Source organism: Bos indicus x Bos taurus, chromosome 2 (genome assembly GCF_003369695.1).
Source record: "Bos indicus x Bos taurus breed Angus x Brahman F1 hybrid chromosome 2, Bos_hybrid_MaternalHap_v2.0, whole genome shotgun sequence".
NCBI lineage: Eukaryota > Metazoa > Chordata > Mammalia > Artiodactyla > Bovidae > Bos > Bos indicus x Bos taurus.
Window position 1 is genome coordinate 25,223,147 of NC_040077.1, and position 26,413 is coordinate 25,249,559.

At 35.9% G+C, this 26,413-nt stretch overlaps 1 protein-coding gene across 3 annotated transcripts in view; it reads left to right on the forward strand.

Moving 5' to 3' along the window:
• The window catches only part of TLK1 (tousled like kinase 1), a 182,329-nt gene that overhangs the window by 121,750 nt on the left and 34,166 nt on the right, over positions 1-26,413 (forward strand). For all 3 annotated transcript variants that reach the window (XM_027557899.1, XM_027557920.1, XM_027557909.1), the window contains 6 exons: positions 26-121; positions 2,098-2,187; positions 3,208-3,300; positions 7,435-7,545; positions 7,833-7,969; positions 11,346-11,534. In XM_027557899.1, the coding sequence (XP_027413700.1) occupies positions 26-121; positions 2,098-2,187; positions 3,208-3,300; positions 7,435-7,545; positions 7,833-7,969; positions 11,346-11,534 (716 nt within the window). The remainder of the gene's footprint in view (positions 1-25; positions 122-2,097; positions 2,188-3,207; positions 3,301-7,434; positions 7,546-7,832; positions 7,970-11,345; positions 11,535-26,413) is intronic.

Below are 26,413 nucleotides of genomic sequence, written 5' to 3' on the forward strand. Positions count from 1 at the left end.
TAGTGGTGTTTCCTTTTACCCTCAGTACCAAGGTGGAAATGGCTCAAGTCCAGTAAGAGGCATACCTCCTGCAATCCGTTCGCCTCAGAATTCACATTCACATTCCACGCCTTCTTCATCTGTAAGTTTTTCCATGTGTTTTTATGTCTCAGAGGTTATATGTACTGAATGAATAATTTTTACAATTTGTCTTTATTGAGGCCTTTTATATATATGTGCTTAGTCACTCAGTCGTGTCTGACTCTTTGCGACCCCATGGATGTAGCTGGCCAGGCTCCTCTGTCCGTGGGGATTCTCCAGGCAACAGTACTGGAGTGGGTTGCTATGGCTTCCTTCAGGGGATCTTCCCAACTCAGGGATCAAATATATATATATATATGTGTATATATATATATATATATATGTGTGTGTGTGTGTGTGTATATATATATGTGTGTGTGTATATATATATATATATATATATATATTAGCATTTACCTTTTTTAAAAAGTCTTTCATTCTATTGAGGTGAGTTGAATTCTTTTCAATGATTTGATGCTGTTAAAACTTTATTTCTGAAAGTGAGATTCTTAAAGATTTTCTGAGTTAATTAGTTCCAAGAAGTAATGTTTCTATAAAAGAATGATAGGATTGGGAATTCCTTGGTAGTCCATTGGATAGGTCTCAGAACTTTTTATTGCCGGGGCCAGAGTTCCATCATTGGTCAGGGATCTTATCAGTTAAATAATTCCTTTCTGGGAATCCTTGAGAAAAGAGTAGGCAGCTGTCAGTCTTGGATAATATAGTTTGGGGTAAGAAAAGGATCTTGGATCTAAAAATTCACTTAAAACTTTTTAGTTTGTTTCTAACGTTTTTAAGATCCAGGTATGCATTGCTCTACATATTGGATTTTATTTACTGTTTTTTAACTTTCATTATGTGAAAGTTCATTGTATAACCATAATAGCAGTGTTGGCTTTCAGTAATTTAAAGATGAATTAAGAATTTTTAAAAATTAGAGTATGTCATTTATTCAGTTACACTGTTGTAACTTCCAGTGTTGCTTTCTAGTCCTTTCTGTAGATACATACTTTTTAATGTCTTACTCATTTTGTATCTTGGAGGACATCCTATTGCCATATACCAAGTAAAGTGTAAAACTCAAAAATAGCTTGGAATTGTAGTGATAGCATTGGTACATGATGTAATTGACTGTTTTCAGCAAATGTATTTTAAAACTAGTGACTAAACTGTGCAACTTATCAGTAAATTCATTTTATACTACACATGGGCATGCATTAGGGCTTCCCTGATGACTCAGATGGTAAAAAATCCACCACGGTGCAGGAGACTGATTTTGACCCCTGGGTTGGGAAGATCCCCTGGAGAAGGAATGGCTACCCTCTCCAATATTCTTGCCTGGAGAATTCCATGGACAGAGGAACCTGGCAAGCTAGAGTCCATGGGGTCATGCAGAGTCAGACACGACTGAGCAAGTAACATAACAGCAACAACATGGGCATGCATTGTTGTCCCTAGTTCTAAAAGAATTCTACTGATATATTAAAGTCTTTCAGTTTTACTTTTTGAACCGTCATAAGCTGTTTTTGATAATTTTGTTTTAAAATGATGTATTTGACATTGTTATATTTAACAGATTGAAAGCATTCAGTTTTCTTTTATGGGACCAGATTGTAAACTCCTTGAGGGCAAGGCATATATATATATATATTATAAAGTTTATACATGTGACAGTTTTTGGATGAGTTTCTGAGACCAAGGCTCATACCTGTCTGTCTATTTTATCTATCTATCAAATGGCTGGTTGTTTCTTTTACTGGGCTTTGTAAGAGGGAGGTACTCAATGAATCCTTATTAAATAAACAATGATAAAAAGTTTTTAAAATTCAGTTATGTTTTGAGTTATTATCCTAATAAACACGTAAGAAATATTTAGTTGTTGTTAAGCATAAATCTATTTTTAATTCTTTTTTTAAAATTTATTCATTTTTTAATTGAAGGAAAATTGCTTTACAGAATTTTGTTGTTTTCTGGCAAACATCAAGAAGAATCTTTCTATTGTATTTTTGCTAATGTAAAATTTAATATTTTGTTAAGGTTCGACCGAATAGCCCTTCTCCTACTGCGTTAGCTTTTGGGGACCACCCTATTGTACAGCCAAAGCAGTTATCCTTTAAAATTACTCAGGTAAATAGTAATTGAGATTTCTTTGTATGACTTAGGGATAAAAAACCAGTGACCAGTTTGTGCACACAATTAAGATGTCTTCTCTTTTAAACATAATCATAAAGTAAAATTCAATATCAAGAAAGCTAATTACTGAATAACAACAAAAAAAATTCGTAGAGAGAGAAATTAAAACCCAGTTTATTGTCAGTCTGTCCTTTGTTACACTGGTTAAATATATATTTTAAGCAAATTAAATAACCAAAACAACCATAACATGTCAGTTCTGCTTACTGATTCTTTTTTAACTTAACATCCAAGTACATATAATTGATACCTTCTTGAAGGTGTTATATTTGTTATAAGTGGATATTAAAGCAGTTTGTTTTACATGTCTGTATTTTTGTGTATCATATATGCCACACAATTGAAAATTATTTGAAAATCAGACATCTTTTGCAGTTACTTTGTTTTATGAATTTTGAGTATTGGAGTTTTCGTTTTAACTTTATATACATGTGACAGCTTTTGAAGGAGTGTCTGAAACCAAGGATTGAAAAAGTAGGTCTTCTTGCTTGCCACCTTAATTGTGCAGTTTATTGCCGTTACACTCTTCCTGTCAGGTCATGGCCAGACTCTGTGAATGCATCAAAACTTCTTTCTTTGGATAATCTTTAGACCAGGATTTACAAGTACATTGCTTTGAGTCAGTGAACAGCTTGTGAATGTTTTTGCCCTGTTCAAAAATCAGCTAGAGTTGATATCATATAACAGTGATTATACTGAATTTTAATGAAGAACAAACATATCAATATTCTAAAAATTTAAATGATTAACCTTTGAAAATAATTTTTTTAAGTCTGTGTAGCACTTACATTTCTGGAGATAATAAAACTTAAAACTACACTAAGACCTTTTGGGATACCCTTTACATACACAAACTCCAGTGCTATGATTTTTAGAATCAGAATTAAATCTAATTTTATGTTTACATGCAGTGATATATAGAATGGAATAATAAAATAGCTTTCTTTTATTTAGACTGATCTTACGATGCTGAAATTAGCAGCATTAGAAAGTAATAAAAACCAGGACCTGGAAAAGAAGGAAGGTCGCATAGATGACTTGCTCAGGGTAAGTAAGAAGTCGTCATTGCCAAGTATTTGGCAATAGTAAAACAGTTGAGAAAATACTTACCATTTAAAAATTTTTCTATTATTGGGAGAAATTAAATCTTTTAATGTTAAGGACATAATTGAAAATATCAACCATTTAAAGAAAAAGCTTTTATTAGCTCTTTAAATTTGAACTGAAAAGCAGTTGGAGAAATAGAAGTTTATAAAATTTTATTTTTACTTGATCAGCTATCCTAAGACAGATATCCATTTCATGGTGGTTTTAAAGTTACTTGATTTTGTTATAAACCTTTTAATGGAAACTTATTAAAGAGACACATCAAAAAGTATGCCTTATATGTTAGTAAGAGATGAAGTAGTTGTTCTCACCCCTTGCTGCTCATTGAATCACTGGATGGAAAATATGGGAGGTACTTTATAAAAGTAACAATGATTATACTTTACCCTGAGGAATTCTGATTCTATTGGTGTGACGTAGGGCTTGGGCGTTGGTAGTTTTAAAAGCTCCTACATGGTCCAGAGGCTAAGACTCCATGCTCCCAATGAAGGGGGCCCAGGTTTGATCTCTGGTCAGGGACCTAGATCGCACATGTTGCACCTAGGATCCAGCTCAACCAGATAAATAAATTAAGGGGGAAAAATAAAAACCTTCTCCAAATGATTATAATTTAGCTAACAGAACTGTTGGTGTAGAAACTCAGTGAAACCATCATCTATGATCATCCCATAATTACCGATACCTCTAAAACATCTAGTGTGCCTCTCCCGTTCCCATCCTATTCACTCTCTTACATCCCTTTACCATTGACCACTGTTGTAAATTTTGTATCTGTTTCTTCGCCTTTGTGTTTCTTATAGTTATCTTATATGTATCTTAAACATTCTTAACAACATATTATTTCACTGTTTTTGAACTTTAAATTACAAAATTATACTGTATGCCCCGCTTGTTTTCACTAAACATTATATGTGGGATTGTCATTTTCATTTCACTGCAGTATAGTAAGGCGTAAATGAATATACTGTAATTTATCTTTCCTGGTCTTGCTGGACGTTTTATTTCTACTTTTTCCTAGTATGAACAGTTCTGCTAAGACACACTCTTGTACATGTCTTCTGCGGCACACATGGAGAATTTCTCTGTGGTATATGCTTAGAGAGACATGGCTAGAGTACAGGGCATACATCTCCACTCTATAAAAGCAAATTTTCCCCAAGGTGGTTGGATCAGTTTACATTCCACTAACTATAAGCAGAGAATAATCTTATTGCTCATCATCCTTGACAAAGCTTATTAGAATCATATTTAATTTGGGGGTTCAGTTTAATGGATATAACAAGGTATTAGTTATTATGCATTCACTTTATTTTTTGAATATCATGTAAAATATTTATTAACTGTATTTCTGTGAAGTAAATAATCATTTTTTTTGCTCATTTTTCTTAATGACTTGCTGTCTTTTTAAAAATTGTATCAGTTTTTTTGTTGACCATATATATTGATTTTTCTCCCAGTGTGTAAATTGTCTTTTTTATTTCTTTGCACTATCTTTTGATTAGATCGTTTAAAATTTATGTGATTACATGTCTTTTTTTATGGGTTTCCCTGGTGTCTCAGATTGTAAAGAATCTGCCCACAGTGCAGGAGACCTGGGTTTGATCCCTGGGTCGGGAAGATTCTCTGGAGAAGGACGTGACAGTCCACTCCAGTATTCTTGCCTGGAGAATCCCATGGACAGAGGAGCCTGACAGGCTACTGTCTATGGAGTTGCAAAGAGTCGAACATGACTGAGTGATCTCTTTGTTTATAGTTTGTTCCAAATTATTATCAAGGGTATACCAAAATAACTCATTGTTTTTGTCCCTAAGACCATAAAAATGTTCGTCTGTATCTTCTTTAAAAAAATTTTATAGTCTGCTTTTTCAATACAAGTTATAAATCTCACTGGAATTCATTTTGGGGTATGATGTGAAATAAGGTTTCATTTTAATTTCTATATAGAGAACCAGTTATCTAGACCATGTAATTAAGTCTGCTCTCTACTGCCAGCTCCATCATACAATCTCATTTTTATAATCTCATTTCATAAGTACCGTGTTCTCTTTGTGTATTCCTATACTGGTGCTACAGCATCTTTTTATCATTTAGCTGTTGTCTTTGGTTGTTAGTAACAGAGAACATAAACAATAGTCCTTTAAATAATATACAGGATTACTTTTTGAGAGAAGAACAGAAAGGCGGGGGGTGTTCCAAGTCAGAGCTTGAGGGTGCAGTGTCTTCCTGCCCACTGAGTTACTTGCCCCACACTAAATCCAGTTGGGGGTGGAGCCCAGTCCTTCCATAGCAGGCCCAGAAGGAAATGGTGCTGAGATAACCCATGGAACACAGTGCCCCTCACTAACATATCTGAGATAGGTTTTTCTTTTCTCTGCATACTGCTCACCTCTGAGGGGACAAGGGACCGAGTGTTTCCCTGACCCCCAAGCTAGTGATGGAGGCTAGGCAGGACCCTGCAGTTGTGGCTCCTGATGCCACACTGACCATTCATCCCAGATGTGACTGAGGAGGCCCTGGAGACTGTTCATCTATCTAGACAGCAATGTCTACACGTGTGCAATTGGGCTGTTGCCACCCTGGACAAAGCCTAAGAGGCCATAGGCCTTTGAATGGAAGATGGTAAGTTTTGTGAAAATGCAATTTTATCCGTCCTGCTTTATTTCCAGCCAGGCAGAGCTTTGCTAGCAAGTAGAGACGACTGAGCTATGCAGGCCATAGGCATCTGGACAGGTTTCCATAAACAACAGTACTTTAAATGAAATACAATATTATTTTTTAAGAGAAGAACAGAAAGAGGTAGCCCAGGTGTCATATGGAATCTTGTCTCCCTCAGTTTTTCTGCTCCCTCCCCTTAGTACATGGCCTTCATCTTGAAGATTATATCAAGGTACAAAATATTTATCAGAGTCACAGTTATGGTATCTGTGTTCTTAAGCAGAAGAGGAAGGAAATTAAAAATACAAAAGTTTTCTGCATAGTGTTCTTGAGTATTCCATTGAACAACTTCTGCTTACATTTCACTGACCATCATTAGCTGCAAGGAGATGGGAAATACACTAGCTAGTGTTAGATTTTCAACTCACACATACACAATTTGTTGGGTTTCTGTTCGACTTGCACATAATGATAAGGGTCTGATGCTAAATTTCATATATGTTCCTCTGAAACTATTTTATTTTACCCTTTTCCTTGGAAAACAGCTTTTTGTTAGATACATACTTTTAGATTGGCAGCTGTATTTTTCTCCCAGCATTTTTTATTTATTATACTGCTCTCTTTTGGCTCATACTGTGATTGGCATAGACCTACGGTTTTCAAAGAATGATCCCCAGACCAGTAAGCATCAACCTTACTAGCGGACTTATTAGAAATCAAGTTTCAGACTCTACTCCAGAGCTACTTATTCAGAAACTGGGAATGGATTCCCGTAATCTGTGTTCCAACAAGCTCTCCAGGTTACTTCCTGGTGACTGTACTAGACTAATCAGACTCATCTTCTGAGCTTAGAAAGAGGGACTGAGCATATGACTGCCTACAGAGTTAACAAAATTTGTATTCATGTGGCTGAGAAAGATGGTGAGAACAGTTAGCTATTGGATAGGCATCTGCAGTGTTACCCACGTGTTGAATGGAGATGTTTTATTACAAAAGATGGAGAACTCACATTCATTTCTAAGTGTTAGACACTTTGTATTTCAGTTATTTCAAATGAGATAGAATGATGTTGCTCTGTTTTAGAAATAAGATAATAGAGCAGACCTTTAAGACAACTTTAGAAATAAGGTTCAAATAATTTATTAAACTTAGCCCAGATTATATAACCTAGAGTGTAGATTTGAACCTATGGAGTATGATACATGTTCCATGTACTTTTCACTATACAACTAAGCAGCATGTAACAGTGTAGTTATTCTCATGGTAAGTAAGTGTTTTAACATTTTTTTTTAGTATCACATTCAAATACTTAATCTTATTAATCCTTCTCTTTATGAAATTTTTCAAAATGTATAAATATTCTTAAATGTCTCATATACACAAATTCTAGACCTTTTTCATTATCTACTTATATTGTAGGCTAATTGTGATCTCAGACGGCAGATAGATGAGCAACAAAAGCTACTTGAAAAATACAAAGAGCGATTAAATAAGTGCATATCAATGAGCAAGAAACTGCTTATTGAAAAGGTGAGTTCCCTGGCAGTCCGGTGATTAAGACTTCACCTTCCAATGCAAGAGTGTGGGTTTGATCCTGGTTGGGAAGCTAAGATCCTCACATACCCCACATGCCTCGTGGTCAAAAAACCAAAAGGTAAAACAGAAACGGTATTGTAACAAATTCAGTAAAGGCTTAAAAAAAGTCCATGTCAAAAAAAAAAAGTTCAATAAATTTTCCCTCTCCTTTCACTAGTCCTATGTTTTTAAAATTTAAATGAATAAAGTTGAATGATGATTTTCCCCCCCTTTTTTTTCAGAGTACACAAGAAAAACTGTCAAGCCGAGAGAAGAGCATGCAAGACAGATTACGCCTTGGGCATTTCACAACAGTTAGACATGGTGCTTCATTTACTGAACAATGGACAGATGGTTTTGCATTTCAGAATCTTGTAAAGTTAGTCACTCTTACATTTTGAAAGATTTAGTATTCCTTTGGGTGTTTGTTATTTTCAAAGATTATAGATTTGAAATTATGTTCTATATCTACTCCTCACTACTCTTTGAAATCATAGAACTTAATACATTTGAAAGGAACATAAAAGAGGCATTACAGTTTTAGCTTTAGCACACTCCTTGATTAGTTAGTATTCATCTGTATAGTATGATGTATTATTTTAAATATGACTTTCCAAAACATAAACTGACCTAGCTTTTGTAGGTCAGTTGAGAGGGAAATTGTTAAAACTTTTAACTTTAATTGCAAGATTTGTATCTGTGTATCTTGGGGTTTTCTGCTTAGTTTTTTGGGTTTTTTTCCCTCCCCTCTCCCATTCTTCAGTCCTTCCTTTGGCATTTGTCTGCTCATTATTCTTGTGGGAAAGAGAGACATGTTTTCTCTCCAGTGTCAAACATAATAACTCAAAAGTCAGTTGAACTGAACATGTATGTGGCTTTAGCACTTCTGAGGTAAACTTTAAAATGGAGAAATCCATTTTCTCAAGTTGGTGGTAGGAAAGGGTAGGTTGACTATTTCTGTGTTAAGGAGCCAGGATCTATTGCTGCCCCTACCCCTCTTTTTTTGCTGGAAAACATAAAAACCTGCAAAGCAAGAGTAGTGCCAGCATCTAAATCAGCTTTCCCAGAGTCAGTCCAGTTAAATGGAGAATGTAGGCAAAGCTTTATTTCACATAGTATCACATAAACATTGCTGTTTCAAACATTAGTTCCTAGGACTTAAGTATAGAATGGTCTTGTACCTATCTCGGTTGATTTACCCAGCTTATGTTCAACAGAACTGTTTCTGGGTGTTAGGTATTGAAGGACAGTGTCTTTGTGATGGTAGGAAGTTTGGATTTTAATTCTGTTGATAAAAGGGAGCTGTTAAAGTTTTATATAGTGTGGGGTCAAATTTGAGTTTTTGAAAGATAACTGATAGTAATGTGGGAATAATACTTAAAAGAACATAAATTGTTGACAATTTAGATGGAGAAGCATCCAAATGAAAGGTGATTAGGCTTGAGCTAAAATATTAACAGTAGAAGTAGAAAGTAAGAGAGTTGAGATACAACTTAAAAATTTTTAGTGTTTTTCTGAGCTGCTAAACCCAGATCTACAGTTGTCCTGGTAATGAATAAAAGAAGGTTACATAGTATAAGATTAAATATAAACTAAAATACAAATGCTGCCAATTGTTAAAATTTCTCCATTAAGCTGTCAGAGAGTAAAATGGGAGCTTATGGATTGGTGAATGTGTGGAGATCTGGGAAGGTTATCAGGCTCAGAGAGGGTATGGAAGCTCCGTGTCTCTTCCCCCATACCTCGCCCTGTGCAGCTCTTCCATCTGGTGGCGACTGCTGCTGCTGCTAAGTTGCTTCAGTCGTGGCCGACTCTGTGCGACCCCATAGACGGCAGCCCACCAGGCTCCTCCGTCCCTGGAACTCTCCAGGCAAGAATCCTGGAGTGGGTTGCCATTTCCCTCTCCAACGCATGAAAGTGAAAGTGAAGTCGCTCAGTTGTGTCTGACTCTTAGCGACCCCATGGACTGCAGCCTACCAGGCTCCTCCGTCCGTGGAATTTTCCGGCAAGAGTACTGGAGCTGTTTCTGAGCTATATCCTTTTATAATAAAGCAATAACCCAGTTTTAAGGAATTGCTTGTATATTTTTCTTACTAATAAGCATTTACTGAGGGCCTACTGTATGTTGTTACATATATATTTAGTATCAAACGGTTAATCAGTGTATATTTTTTAAGCTGTGATATAACCCAAAATAGTTGGAGGATAAGAAGAGAAATAAAAATTAGTAATACTAAATTAATAATCTCTAAACTGTATGGTCATTACTGAATAATCAGTCACTATATATATATGTGTGTGTGTATATGTATATATCCATTAGAGTAATTCTTTCATTATTTCAGTAGGATTATTGCTGCTTATTTTTATTAATCTTGATTGTACCCTAAACTAGCTTTAAAACTAATTTTTTAAATAAACTGAAATTATTCCTACTTCCAGTAGAAAACTGGATTAAAGTCACATTCTAACCTTGCTCTTCTTGAGACTTTTCTCCAACATTTTGCTCTTTTACTTGGGTGCTCCTTCATTCCTTCCCTTCTTTCCTGTTCTGCATTGCCTTAACTGGGATCATGGGACTTTGAAACATGTGTAAAACAAGTCTTTGTCGGTAGAGTGGAAGTTCTCTAGTCCTGGTCTGAATAGGGGTGAAGGAGTGAGGAACTGAAATTTTTGACTTATTCTAAATCTGAGTACCATCACCATGGAGGTTATGTGTTTTGGGTTTTTTTTTTTTTTTTTTTTTTTTACATTAAAAGAATTATACACTGTGACAAAGTGGGATTTATTCCTGGTTTGAGAATGGGTCAGCAGAAAAAATCAGTGTGATATGTCACCTAATACAATGAAGGAAAACAAAATCATCTCGATACAATTAAAGAATTAGACAAAATTCCACATCCTGTCACAATCACCGTTTAGTTTTTTAAAAATTTTTCCTAGTGTGGTAAGGTGACCTAAGAGGGAAGATAATTATATTAGAACAGGCTTAAGATGTTGTATGAGAGGATGGTTTTTAAAAGCTTCAATTGGAAACAGTAATATTTTTAGTTAAATTAGTTGCCCATTTTTCAATGCCATCTAAATTTTTCTTGGTGTTTTCTCTCTTTAAAGTGTCAAAATTCCTTCTTTCTTCCTAAATTTCTAAGGTCAGTTTTTGTTTCATTTCAATATACCACTTAGCCTTCCCTGAAATTTAACAGATACATTTAGAAAATAACACTTTATTAATAAATTCACATTTGTCTTTTATAAGTTTTTCTTTAAACAGTGGTGAGATGAATGTATAAAACCTCCTTAATTCTGTTATTTCTTTTTTTCAATAGTTGATTTATTTTATTCAAGAAATATTTATTGAATGCCTAGCATGTGCCAGTCACTGTGCTGGGCACTTAGGGTACAATAGGGTATAAAATAATTGTCTTCTCATGGAGTGATTTAGTCTAACCACACATATTGAGATCAAGTGTCCATAGATATATGTGTTAGAAAAGAGAAGATGGGGAGCTACAAGGTACTGTGAAGTTATATGTGGCAACACATCTTTCTCATCCAGGGGGTTTAGGGAAGACCTCATTTAAAAATGTATGTTCCCAATGAGAAAAGGACAGTGAGAAGGTGTTGGTTAACAAGAGTGGGACCATAACGTTACATGTTTATATTATGTGATTTTTCATGTTTACTAATGTATTTTCATGTTTTAAATGTGAAAAGTAAAGGAAGGTTAATTTTTTTCCACATTTATTTTTATGTAGGCAACAAGAATGGGTGAATCAGCAAAGGGAAGATATTGAAAGGCAAAGGAAACTTCTAGCCAAACGCAAACCTCCCACAGCTAATAATTCTCAGGCACCCTCTACCAATTCTGAATCAAAACAAAGGAAAAACAAAGCAGTCAATGGAGCAGAAAATGATCCCTTCGTTAGACCAAATTTACCACAACTGTAAGTTTGCATTTTTAATTTCTTTTTTTTTAAGTGTTGCCAGTGAGCATGAATGTTAGTAGTGGGTGTTATTAATAATTAAATAGTAAAAATCATCATGGCCAGGAAGGAAAACAGTATTGCAAAAATTTACTTCTAAATGAATAATAAGCCTCCAAATCTGAATTCTACCTAAGTGGAGATTTAGTAATCCTGTTTTAAAATGGAGACTTGGGTAGCTAAGAGGAAGCTAGAGTTCACTTTTTCTTCTGTGTCTGTGAATGAAGTAGAGTCACTTGTCAATTTTGATTATTCTAGTTCAGTATTCCTCTTAATGTTCCTTTTTCTGAGAAACTGTTGGCTTAAGTAAGCTGACATATTTTTGTCAACCTATGAAGGCAGCACATTCAGAGGTTATAGGTATTGTTTTTCCCCTTCCTGCTTTAGTTTCTAGGTTTCCTGCTTTAATGGTGAACTACTTTTTATAATTCAGAAGTTGGAGACATTTAAAAAATAATTATATGCTTATCATAGGAAATTTGAAAAATATGAAAAAACAATAAAACAGTAAAGACCATGATCCTATCTCACAGAGAACAATTCAGTTCAGTCACTCAGTCGTGTCCAATGCCTTGCGACCCCATGAACCACAGCACGCCAGGCCTCCCTGTCCATCACCAACTCCCAGAGTCAACCCAAACCCTTGTCCATCGAGTTGGTGATGCCATCCAACCATCTCATCCTCTCTCGTCCCCTTCTCCTCCTGCCCTCAATCTTTCCCAGCATCAGGGTCTTTTCCAATGAGTCAGCTCTTCGCATCAGGTGGCCAAAGTATTGGAGTTTCAGTTTCAACATCAGTCCTTCCAATGAACACCAGGACTGATCTCCTTTAGGATAGACTGTTTGGATCTCCTTGCAGTCCATGGGACTCTCAAGAATCTTGTCCAAAACCACAGTTCAAAAGCATCAATTCTTTGGCACTCAGCTTCCTTTATAGTCCAACTCTCACATCCATACATGACCACTGGAAAAAACACCATTGTTATACTTTCTGTATATAGATGCAACCTAATTTATATAGTTTTTCTGTTTTATAAGACTTTATATAAGTTTATGTGAGTGGAAAATACATACACACACCCTCTGCTTTATGTTTTAATATGCTTCTCCTTTGTTGAAAGATACTGTTTCATCTGTGCTTTGAAGCCCATCCCCTGCCACATCAGGGACCTCTTCTGTTGATACCTCCTTTATCGTATATCTTCACCCTTGTGCTGTCCACTGGTTCCTTCCTTTTAGGAAACAAAACAAAAAACTCTCTATCAATTAGAAATCTCTCCAGTCTCCATATTGTCATCTTTATAACTAGGTTTCCTGAAAGACTTTCCGTTGCTTATAGTCTCTGCTACCTCACTTTCCATTCTCTCTTTTATTGACTGAAATTGTTCTTTTAAAGATTATGTCCTTGATACTAAATGCCACAGACATTTGAGTCTTTAACTTGGCAACATTGGATATTGTTGACTACTTATTTTTTCTGGAAAGACACTTTCTTGCCATAGTTTTTGAGAACCTTTTTTTCTGATTTTCATTTTAACTTAATCTGACTACATCTTTTAAGTCTCTTCTGTGGACATCATTTACATTATCAATTTGTAAAGCATAGGATTTTTAAGGCTCTGTCCTAGGCCATCTTACCACTTGCTCTGTGTATTCTCCATGAGTATTAGCTACTCCTAGGGTTTCAGTTGCCCTGTTTATGCTGCTGACACCTAAACTTCTGTCTCCAGCCTACTTTTCTCTCTTGAGTGTCAAATGTTTATATCTCAGTCTTGAATGTCATATCCTTGCTTAATTGGTATTGGTACTTAAATGCCTCACAAGTGCCTCTAATGGCAGCCTGTTCAAAACTGTATTTACTAAACACACAAAACAAAAATGGTATTTATTATTATCTTTCCCATTTCTGTCCTCCCCAACCCCCTTTCCCCCCCCCTCTCTTTTTCTCTTTTCTCTCTATGCACACACATACACACACTCCTTGCCTCCTCCTGTTTTCTTAGTTAGTAAATGGTACCACCATCCTCTCAATTCCACATACCAGAATTTTGGTTGTTACAGGTTTTAAATCAGGATTCCATTTATTTTTCTTAATCCATTTTTATTATCTTTTAGTTAATAAATAAGTGGTGATAATCTTATATTTTAAAGTCCAAAATGTGCTTCCATCTTTTAAGTCCTTCCTGATTTGGGCAAGGATGGGGAGGGGGTGGTTGTGACTTGCAATTAAATCCTTTGGCTATTGATATTTTAAAAAAATAACATGACTTCATTTTCAAAGATGGGTAAATTTGTTGCTTTTAAAAGAGTGGATGGATAGGTGAGCAATTATACAGAAGGTGGTGTGTAAGCTTAATTCCACCCCATAGACATCCAGTCTTCACTCAAATGTGTCCACTGCCATTTCTCACTTGGGTTCTTTCTTCCCACCCCCACCCACTCTGACATCTTTCAACTTTGGTCTAGGTCATCTTATAGTCAGAGTCCTTTTTTTTCCAAAATAAAAATACAATCCTTTCTTTTTCTTCCCTGTAAACCTAACATAATTCTACATTGCTTGGATAATATAGTCCAGAAAGTACTTTTGACCTGGCAGCTTCTGACCTCTCTTGCCTCATCTTTTATCATTGACCAGTGCCTCCCATTCACCACCAACTTTTAAACTCCAGCCCATTGTCATAATTTCTGTTCATCTTTTAAATCCCATACTAAATACTGATTCCTCTTGAAAGCTTCTCCTTGACCCTTGAAGGATAGGACTCAGTTATCACTTGAGGTATTCAGTGATAACCTGATACTCATACCTCTGTATTCAGTCACAGCATCATCATCCACTCAGTTAATGACACTGGAAACATCCTAGATGTTTGCCTTTTCCTTGTTCTCTGTGTCTGTTTACATAACGTTTTTGTATCTTGTCCATCTTCACTACCACTATCTTACTGTACGACTGCTGCTCTCTCTCTTTTTTAACATCAGTTACTGTTTCTTACCTTTCACCTGATGTCTTTTTCATGTCTAACCTCCTTCACCAGCGTTTAAGATAAAATTCACTCTCATGAAGACCCTTTATAGGCCTTCTGATTTCTCTCCTCCAGTGTCTTCCTTAGGCATCTGCATTAAATTCTTTCAGTGCTTTAAATGGACTCTGCTTTACTTGTTTCTGCACCTTTGTATATCTTGTTCTTTGCCTTTCTTTACCTGTTCCATTTTGTATTTATCCTTTATGACTTGCCTTGTATGTCAGTTCCAGTAGTAAATCCTTTTTGACCTTTTTTCGTCCTAGTTTCTTCCCCATTTCCCCTCGAGTTAGGTACCTTTTGTACCTGCGCCTGTCAGTAGTGGAGCTCTTATCTCTCCATCTTCTCTCTATGCCCCCAGTATCTAGTACAGTGCCTGGCATATAGAAAATGGTCAGTAAATACTAAATTATAGTACATAAGCATATGATTGAATTTCATTTTCTCCTTCTCAAAAGACCATTTTTCTAGTTTGCCACAGGTGTTTTGCTTCTCTAGCTCTAACAGTAGTTTATTAGTCGTAGATTATCTCACTTCCATCTCAGTTAATTGCATATGTTGACTTAGAACTAACTCTGAAGTTATACTGCTGTGTTCTTAGAGTGGCAGATGAAGTAATACAACATAGCAGTTGTATTGCATCCTTACATAAGTACAGATTTAAATAAGGAAAAAAGTGACAGAAACACTTTGATTCATATATATTAATTTGATTTTATCAGCCATGCATTGCAGTAGTCTTCTAAAACTTCTTTTATATCTGTTTGTGCAGAACATCTAGTAAAGTAATTAGAATAGAGGTCATGAATCTTTCATTATTTCTTTATCAAGAAATTAAAGTAGAAAATAGGACTTCCCTGGTAGTCCAGTGGTTAAGAATCCGCCTGCCAATGTTCAGCCTCTAGTCGAGGAAGATTCGACTAAGGGCAGTTAGCCACAGGGCAGCTAAGCCCGTGTGTCACAGCTCCTGAGCCTGTGCACTCTAGAGCCCATGCTCTGCAACAGAGAAGCCACCGCAGTGAGAAGCCTGCACACCACAACTAGAGAGTAGCCCCTGCTCACTGCAGCTAGAGAAAGCCTGCACAGCAACAAAGCCCCAGTGCAGCCAGAAAGTAAGTACTATTAAAGAAGGTTACTGCTGTGTAGTGCTTAGGATTTTAAGCTCTTTAGTCAGATGTGGAATCCAACCTTGACTTTTCCAGTTTTATTTTTTATTTTTTGGTAAACTGTTTTATGTCTTAGAGCCTCCACTTCCTTGTGAAAGTACCTATGTCATAATGTTGAAAAGATGAAATGAGATGAAGCTTATATAGTACTTGCATGGTTCCTGGTTCTTAACTAATTTTTTTTTTAAATTTTATTTAATTTTTAAACTTTACATAATTGTATTAGTTTTGCCAAATATCAAAATGAATCCACCACAGGTATACATGTGTTCCCCATCCTGAACCCTCCTCCCTCCCCATACCATCCCTCTGGGTCGTCCCAGTGCACTATCCCCAAGCATCCAGTATCGTGCATCGAACCTGGACTGGCATCTCGTTTCATACATGATATTTTACATGTTTCAATGCCATTCTCTCAAATCTTCCCACCCTCTCCCTCTCCCACAGAGTCCATAAGACTGTTCTATACAATACTGTCTCTTTTGCTGTCTCATACACAGGGTTATTGTTACCATCTTTCTAAATTCCATATATATGCGTTAGTATACTGTATTGGTGTTTTTCCTTCTGGCTTACTTCACTCTGTATAATAGGCTTCAGTTTCATCCACCTCATTAGAACTGATTCAAATGTATTCTTTTTAATGGCTGAGTAATACTCCATTGTGTATATGTACCACAGCTTTCTTATCCATTCATCTGCTGATGGGCATCTAGGTTGCTTCCATGTCCTGGCTATTATAAACAGTGCCACAATGAACATTGGGGTACACGTGTCTCTTTCCCTTCTGGTTTCCTCAGTGTGTATGCCTAGCAGTGGGATTGCTGGATCATAAGGCAGTTCTATTTCCAGTTTTTTAAGGAATCTCCACACTGTTCTCCATAGTGGCTGTACTAGTTTGTATTCCCACCAACAGTGTAAGAGGGTTCCCTTTTCTCCACACCCTCTCCAGCATTTATTATTTGTAGACTTTTGGATCGCAGCCATTCTGACTGGTGTGAAATGGTACCTCATTGTGGTTTTGATTTGCATTTCTCTGATAATGAGTGATGTTGAGCATCTTTTCATGTGTTTGTTAGCCATCTGTATGTCTTCTTTGGAGAAATGTCTATTTAGTTCTTTGGCCCATTTTTTGATTGGGTCATTTATTTTTCTGGAGTTGAGCTGTAGGAGTTGCTTGTATATTTTTGAGATTAGTTGTTTGTCAGTTGCTTCATTTGCTATTATTTTCTCCCATTCTGAAGGCTGTCTTTTCACCTTGCTAATAGTTTCCTTTGATGTGCAGAAGCTTTTAAGGTTAATTAGGTCCCATTTGTTTATTTTTGCTTTTATTTCCAATATTCTGGGAGGTGGGTCATAGAGGATCCTGCTGTGATGTATGTCAGAGAGTGTTTTGCCTATGTTCTCCTCTAGAGTTTTATAGTTTCTGGTCTTACATTTAGATCTTTAATCCATTTTGAGTTTATTTTTGTGTATGGTGTTAGAAAGTGTTCTAGTTTCATTCTTTTACAAGTGGTTGACCAGATTTCCCAGCACCACTTGTTAAAGAGATTGTCTTTAATCCATTGTATATTCTTGCCTCCTTTGTCAAAGATAAGGTGTCCATATGTGCGTGGATTTATCTCTGGGCTTTCTGTTTTGTTCCATTGATCTATATTTCTGTCTTTGTGCCAGTACCATACTGTCTTGATAACTGTGGCTTTGTAATAGAACCTGAAGTCAGGTAGGTTGATTCCTCCAGTTCCATTCTTCTTTCTCAGGATCGCTTTGGCTATTCGAGGTTTTTTGTATTTCCGTACAAATTGTGAAATTATTTGTTCTAGCTCTGTGAAGAATACTGTTGGTAGCTTGATAGGGATTGCATTGAATCTATAAATTGCTTTGGGTAGTATACTCATTTTCACTATATTGATTCTTCCAATCCATGAACATGGTATATTTCTCCATCTATTAGTGTCCTCTTTGATTTCTTTCACCAGTGTTTTATAGTTTTCTATATATAGGTCTTTAGTTTCTTTAGGTAGATATATTCCCAAGTATTTTATTCTTTCCGTTGCAATGGTGAATGGAATTGTTTCCTTAATTTCTCTTTCTGTTTTCTCATTATTAGTGTATAGGAATGCAAGGGATTTCTGTGTGTTGATTTTATATCCTGCAACTTTACTATAGTCATTGATTAGTTCTAGTAATTTTCTGGTGGAGTCTTTAGGTTTTCTATGTAGAGGATCATGTCATCTGCAAATAGAGTTTTACTTCTTCTTTTCCAATTTGGATTCCTTTTATTTCTTTTTCTGCTCTGATTGCTGTGGCCAAAACTTCCAAAACTATGTTGAATAGTAATGGTGAAAGTGGGCACCCTTGTCTTGTTCCTGACTTTAGAGGAAATGCTTTCAATTTTTCACCATTGAGGATAATGTTTGCTGTGGGTTTGTCATATATAGCTTTTATTATGTTGAGGTATGTTCCTTCTATTCCTGCTTTCTGGAGAGTTTTTATCATAAATGGGTGTTGAATTTTGTCAAAGGCTTTCTCTGCATCTATTGAGATAATCATATGGTTTTTATTTTTCAATTTGTTAATGTGGTGTATTACATTGATTGATTTGCAGATATTGAAGAATCCTTGCATCCCTGGGATAAAGCCCACTTGGTCATGGTGTATGATCTTTTTAATGTGTTGTTGGATTCTGATTGCTAGAATTTTGTTAAGGATTTTTGCATCTATGTTCATCAGTGATATTGGCCTGTAGTTTTCTTTTTTTTGTGGGATCTTTGTCAGGTTTTGGTATTAGGGTGATGGTGGCCTCATAGAATGAGTTTGGAAGTTTACCTTCCTCTGCAATTTTCTGGAAGAGTTTGAGCAGGATAGGTGTTAGCTCTTCTCTAAATTTTTGGTAGAATTCAGCTGTGAAGCCGTCTGGACCTGGGCTTTTGTTTGCTGGAAGATTTTTGATTACAGTTTCAATTTCCATGCTTGTGATGGGTCTGTTAAGATTTTCTATTTCTTCCTGGTTCAGTTTTGGAAAGTTGTACTTTTCTAAGAATTTGTCCATTTCTTCCACGTTGTCCATTTTATTGGCATATAATTGTTGATAGTAGTCTCTTATGATCCTTTGTATTTCTGTGTTGTCTGTTGTGATCTCTCCATTTTCGTTTCTAATTTTATTGATTTGATTTTTCTCCCTTTGTTTCATTGATCCTGGATCTCTGATTTTTACCTCTAGTGAGATCTTTTTGCCTAAGAATACCCTTTAGTAATTTCCTTTTAGTGTGGGTCTATTGGTAGTGATGTCTCTCAGTTTTGGTTGGTCTGAAAATAACTCTTTTGCCTTCATTCTTGAAATATTTTTACTGCTTTTAGGTTGGTGGTTATTTGAAGATAGAATCTTACTGTCTTCTAACTTAAATTACTACTATTGACGAGTCAGATGACTCTGTAGAAAATGATCTTAAATGGAGCAGAAGCAATATTTGGAGATTAGGTAACTGAGAATATTTTAAATAAATGAGCAAGATCAGTCTATAGATTCATGAAGGCCAGAGAATTCCAAGTAGGATGAATAAAAAGAAGTACTCAAACACATCATAATGAAATTTCAGAAAATCAAGGAAAAGAGAAAAAATTCTCAAAAGCGGCCAAACAGGGGGACTTCCAGTGGTTTAGACTCTGCTTCCACTGCAGGGAATGCAGTTTTGATCCCTGGTTAGGTGATTAGGGAACTAAGATCTGACAGGCCATGAGGCACAGCAAAAAAAAAAAGGGGGCCACCAAAAGAAAAAAATATTAAATGTAAAAATTAAGGGAAAAAACATTCTAGACAGATGGCAATTGAAAGAAAACCATATTTATAGCAGATACAGTAAAATTTAAACCAAAAAATTATAAGAAATAGTGATTATTTCATAACTATAAAAGTTTAAAATCACCAAAACATACAATAATTCTAAATTTGTATGCATAACAACATGCCCTCAAGATAAAAAATTGACAGTATTTTAAGGATATATGGACATATACACAAATTATAATGGGAGAATTCAACACATACATTTTTTAGTAATAGAACATATAGATAAAAATAAAACAATATAAAATAGAAACACAGCATGAGTATAGAAAATTTCAGTGGGATTGACAGGCTTGACTTAATGAGCATGTTACCCCCTAACATTTATAGAATATATGTTCTTTTTAAAAATGGACTTTTATAAAAATTGACCTTGTCGAGTCGTAGAACAGGTCTAAGCAAAGTTCAAAGGATTGAAAGAGTTTTATGTAAGACTGACATTGTTTCTTCCTTTAAATGTTAGATAGGACTCATGGGTGAAACTTAATGGATTGAAATCATATAAAATATGTTCTCTCATCACAGTGGAATTAAACTAGAAATCAGAAACAAAGATAGTGCAAAAGTCTCATCGGAAATGAGAAGATATTTTTAGATGAATGATGGTGAAAGTGCTACATGGCAAAAATTATTGAGGTAAAACTTTTATCAGAGAATGAGCAGAATTAACCAAGAAAAGGAGGAAGAGAAAAATAAGAGCAGAAATTTTGATACAGGAAATAATCATAAAATACAGAGCATCAGCCAGTCCAAAAGGGATGTCTATGGGTTTTATGTGGGTGAGGAAGGACTAATAAAATTGAAAACAAGAAAGAGAGAAAAGAATCATCATCAGGAATGAAAGAAACAATGTTATTATAGAATGTACACATACTTAAAGAAAAAAATATTATAAATGACTTGAATTTAAAATTTTTGTGAAATGGATAAATTTCTAGAAAAATACAAGTTACCAAAATTGACACTAGAACAAACAAAATCAGATAGTTCTGTAACGTTAAAAAAATTGAATCTATAATTAAAATCTTTGATCATAAAAAACTCAGGTACAGATGATTTCATCTATGAATTCCACTAGCCATTTAAGGAAGAAATAGTGCCAGTCTTTCAAAACCTTTTGAAGAACAGCTAAGGGAGAAATACTTTCAACTTAATTTTAGGCCAGCAGTTGTGTTGAAATTCAAGAAAGACCATACCGGAAAGGAAAGTTATAGCCTAATTTGTCATGGTGTTGTTTAGTGGCTAGTTCAGTTCAGTTCAGTTGTTCATCAGTGTCCGACTCTTTGCGACCCCATGAATCGCAGCATGCCAGGCCTCCCTATCCATCACCAACTCCCAGAGTCTACTCAAACCCATGTCCACTGAGTTGGTGATGCCATCCAACCATCTCATCCTCTGTCGCCCCCTTCCCCTGTCCTCAGTCTTTCCGAGCATCATGGTCTTTTCCAGTGAGTCAGCTCTTCGCATCAGGTGGCCAAAGTATTGGAGTTTCAGCTTTAGCATCAGTCCTTCCAATGAACACCCAGGACTGATCTCCTTTAGGATGGACTGGTTGGATCTCCTTGCAGTTCAAGGGACTCTCAAGAGTCTTCTCCAGCACCACAGTTCAAAAGCATCAATTCTTTGGCCCTCAGCTTTCTTTATAGTAAAACTCTCACATCTGTACATGACTACTGGAAAAACCATAGCCTTGACTAGATGGATCTTTGTTGGTAAAGCAATGTCTCTGCTTTTTAATATGCTGTCTAGGTTGGTCATAACTTTCCTTACAAGGAGCAAGCGTCTTTTAATTTCATGGCTGCAGTCACCATCTGTAGTGATTTTGGAGCCCCCAAAAATAAAATCAGCCACTGTTTTCCACTGTTTCCCTATCTATTTGCCATGAAGTGATGGGACCAGATGCCATGATCTTAGTTTTCTGTATGTTGAGCTTTAAGGCAACTTTTTCACTCTCCACTTTCACTTTCATCAAGAGGCTCTTTAATTCTTCTTCACTTTTCTGCCATAAGGGTGGTGTCATCTGCATATCTTAAGGTTGTTCATATTTCTCCAAGCAATCTTGATTCCAGCATGTGCTTCCTCCAGCCCAGCGTTTCTCATGATGTACTCTGCATATATATTAAATAAGCAGGGTGACAATATACAGCCTTGACGTACTCCTTTTCCTATTTGCAACCAGTCTGTTGTTCCATGTCCAGTTCTAACTGTTGCTTCCTGACTTGCATATAGGTTTCTCAAGAGGCAAGTCAGGTCTTGTATTCCCATCTCTTTCAGAATTTTCCACAGTTTATTGGGATCCACACAGTCAAAGGCTTTGGCATAGTCAATAAAGCAGAAATAGATGTTTTTCTGGAACCCTCTTGCTTTTTCGATGATCCAGCAGATGTTGACAATTTGATGTCTGGTTCCTCTGCCTTTCCTAAAACCAGCTTGAACATCTCGAAGTTCACGGTTCACATATTGCTGAAGCCTAAGTTGTGTCCAACTCTTCTGCAACCCCATGGACTGTAGCCTGCCAAGCTTCTCTGTCCATGGGATTTCCCAGGCAAAAATACTGGAGTGGATTGCCATTTCCTTCTCCAGAGTATCTTTCTGACCCAGGAATCGAACCCATACCTCTTGCTTTAGCAGGCAGATCTATTACCACTGAGCTGCCAGGGAAGCCCTATTGATAAATGATAGTCTAATATCATTTATAAAGTAAATGCAAAAATATTAAATAAAATATTAGCAACCCCACATATAATACATAAAAATGAGAATTTATCAAGACCAGTTTGGATTTATTTTAGGTATGATAGCTTGGTTTAAAATAAGAAAAATCAGTGTAATTTTCACATGAAGAGAAAGATTATATGGTTATCTTAATAGATTCCAAAATAAAAAATAATAGGTAAAATTCAGCATCGATCTGTCTAAACTCTTAGCAAGCAACTGATAAAAGATAATTTCCTTAATGTGCAGTATACATCCAGTTTTCTTTTGGCTTGCATGTCTACATGCTGTGTTTATGGGTCACCATGTCCTTGTGTGCCCTGTTTCTTCCTCCTGGCTGCTTTCTGTTGCTTCTGTTAAACCGGTTCAGATATTACCACTTACGTGCCTTTTCCCAGTTTCCTTCCGATAAAAGTTGTTTTTCTTTACACTGTGTACTCATAGCTGTATCATCCAAGATAATCACTGTATTTTAAGGTCAGCTAATTAGTGATATTAATCCCATTTTATCCTTTCTGTTGAGCACATTCATAAGTCCTGAGGATTAAAATGTGGCATTTTTGGAAAGTCATTATTCTACCTACACAGCCTCCCCTCTGACCTAAGATTCACTTCTTTCCCACATGCAAAATTCATTTATCCTATCTGCAAAGTCTTGTCAACCTCATTATAGCCTTAACTCCACGTTAAAAAACCTTACCTAAATCTCATCAACTTAGAGATTCTAAATTTTGTTACCTAAATAAATTATGAGTGAGACTTTTGTATAATCTGCCCTGAAAATAATTCCTCTTAACCTATGAACCTGTGAACATCAAGAGACAAGTTACTACCTCTTTCCAAAATACAGTGATGGGGACAGCCATAGGATAAGAGTTATAGACATTTCCTTTCAAACAGAAAAAGATTAAAGGTGTCACTGATCCTGGCAGTTTCAGAATCCATCCAGGCAAACTCAGGTTTCAAGATCTGGTAATAATTTTTCTGTAGCTTGTGACTTTTCAAGCTTCTGTCCATTTTTTTATAAAGATTTCTTTTTCGTGAAGGTTAGCATGTATTTGCTGCTGAGTAGCTTTACAACCAGTTTCTTGTTTGTAGAGTTTTGACTCTTTGACAGCCTTTCACTTTGTGCTGTCTGTGTCCCTTAAAATCCAAGCTGGCAGTGTTTTTGTTGGTATAAAGTTCTCAAGAATCTTGTGGGTCTCTCATGTGTGACACAAGCATTCATTCCATTAGACAAGGGGCTCCTCCAGGTTTTTTTTTTTTTTTTTTCCCTAGATAATTTTATCACTATTTTTGACTTCTGCTAAGAAGGCTGAAGGGATCTGTGAGTCACACACTTCATCTTTTTAAAGACTTTATGTGAGGAATACTCTGGCTTCTCTGGAATATTAGCAAAAGGTTGTTCAACTACACCTTCCTTTTTAAGAGGAGCTTTGACCATGAATCTCAATTTTGGTGTATTTTGCACTCTGAATAAAATGAAAATTTCTTAAACCATTAAATCTTGGTTGGATTAAACCCATTAAATTTTTGGTTGAACATTTCTTATTTCTTACCTTTGATTTATCTTTCCTCACATTTTAGTGTAAACAGTGAGAAGAAACCAGTCCAGACTTTGAACACTGTTTGGAAATCTGCAGAGTTCATTTCTTACATACTTGGCTTTCTGTATAACTACAGGATACAGTTTTGCTAAGCTTTCTTCCATTGTAACAAGGATTCCTCCAGTTTTCTATAACATATTTTTCATTTCCTTCTGAGTTTTCACCAGTTGCACCTCTCCTATCTACCAGATGATCCATTCATGACAATTTAGGTGTTCTCTTAAGGCAATAGGTTTTCCACACTGTGTTCCTTGTGGAATTCCTCGAATCCTCACTTGGCAGAGTTGTTAATATTCATATTTCTGCTAATAGCCTATTCAAGGCAGCCTAAGGTTATTTTAAAATCATGCTCCTCTGAATTCTCCTAGCCTCTTGCTCACTGCCCACTTCCAAGCTCACTGCCCACTTCCAAAGTCACTTGTATATTTTTAGGTATTTGTTATGGAAATATCCCCTTTCTAGGTACCAGGATCTATAGTAATTTCATACTGCTGCTGTAACAAATTGCCACAAATTCAGTGAGTTAAAACAACACAAATTTATTATCTTATATTTTTGGAGATCACAAATCCAAAATGGATCTCACTGGGCTAAAATCAGGGTATTGTCAGGGGTGCATTACTCATGGTGGCTCTAGAAAACAATCCTTGCTTTTTCCAGCTTCTAGAGCCTGTCCACATTCCTTGGTTCATGATCCCCTTCCAACTGCAAGCCAGCAGAAGCAAGTCAAGCCCTTGTCGTGTCATGTCACTGTGATTCCAACACCTTTGCCCATCTCCTCGCATTTTAAGGCTTCTTGTGATTACATTGCGTCCACAAAGGGTAATCCAGAATAAATCCCTATTTTAAAGTAAGCTAATTAACAGCTTTAATTCCATCTGCTAGTTTAATTCTCCTTTGCTGTGTAACTTAGCATACTCACATCTCCAGGAATTAGGATGTAGACATCTTTATGAGGCCATTATTCTACACATCATACCAGCACTTGGCATAAGTCATTAGTCCTCTTTTTTTTTTTTTGTATATTGAATCCTGGGCTCTTCAGAGGAAACTAGTTTCATCCTTCCCATATTCCCCCATTTCTTTTTCCCAGTGGTACTTAAAAAGAAAAAAAATTAGGTTAAATTTGCATAACATACAGTTAGCCATTGAAAAGCATACAGTTCAGTGGCACTTGGTGCATTCACAGTGCTGTGCAGTGTTGTGCAGCCAAGACCTCCCTTTAGTTTTGGAACATTTTATTCATCCAGAACACCTAATGCCCGTTAATTAATCACTCCCCATTCCTGCCTCCCTGCATCCTCCTGGTAACAAATAATCTCCTTTCTCTATGTATTTGCCTCTTCTGGATAGTGCATTAAAGAGAATCATACAGTAGATGTCTGTCCTTAAGGCAGTACCACACTCTTTTGATAACCATAACTGTATTAATTTTTTAAATAGGAAGTATGAGTCCTTCTTTTTCAATATTGTTTTGTTTATTTGAGGACCCTTGCACATTGCATTTTACTAAAGAATCAGCTTTCCTGTTTCAGCAAAATCGTTGATAATTTTGATCAGGATTATGTTGGGTCTGTGGGTCACTTTGGGGAAGAATTGCCCTCTTAACAATAGTGAGTCTGCTAATCTTAAGGACATGAGCACTGATGTTCTTTCATTTAATTAGTATGCTTTCATTTCTTCAGCTATATTTTGTAGTTTTTAGCATCCAAGTCACTTCCTGAGTAACTTGATCCTATGTATATTACTGTTTTCAGTTCTATTATTAATTGAATTGTATTCTTAGTATTGTTTTTACATTGTTCATTGCTGATGTATACAAACACATTTGATTTTTGTGTGTCGATCTCATGCCCTGCAACTTTGCTGAACTTTTTAGCTCTTGTTCATTTTTAGAGATTTTCTACATGTAGAGTTAAGTCATCTGTGACTAGAAATAGTTTTACTTCTTCCTTTCCAATTTCAGTGTATTTTTTTTTTTTAAATCCTCTGAGAGGACTTCCAGTACAATATTGAACAGCAGGGGTGAAAATTGTTCCTGGCCTTAAGGGGAAAGTTTTTACTCTTTCACCATTGAGTATGATGTTAGTTATGGTTTTTTAAATAAATGCCCTTTACCATGTTAAGGACATTTTTTTTTCTATTTCTAGTGTCTTTTTAGGGCTCTTCAAAGGCAGAGTAGTCTCATCTATTTCCTCCCTCATTTAAAAAAGTCTACTCCTCAATGTGTGACTTAGTTCAGTATTCTGTAAAGGTTTGCTAAATTGTGCCCAAAAACCGGCTTGATATTTTTTTTCTTAAGTGCCTTTAACATTCTGTTTACCAGATCTTGTATTCCTTAACTCTGAGACTTCAGATTAGTTTCCTGCTTAAACAGAATACCCTTAAAAAATTGGATATCAGTTTCTTTGAAATGAGTAATCTCTGTTTTCTGCAGATACCCTACATTTCTATTAAACTCTTGGAAAACAATTTTTGAATTAAA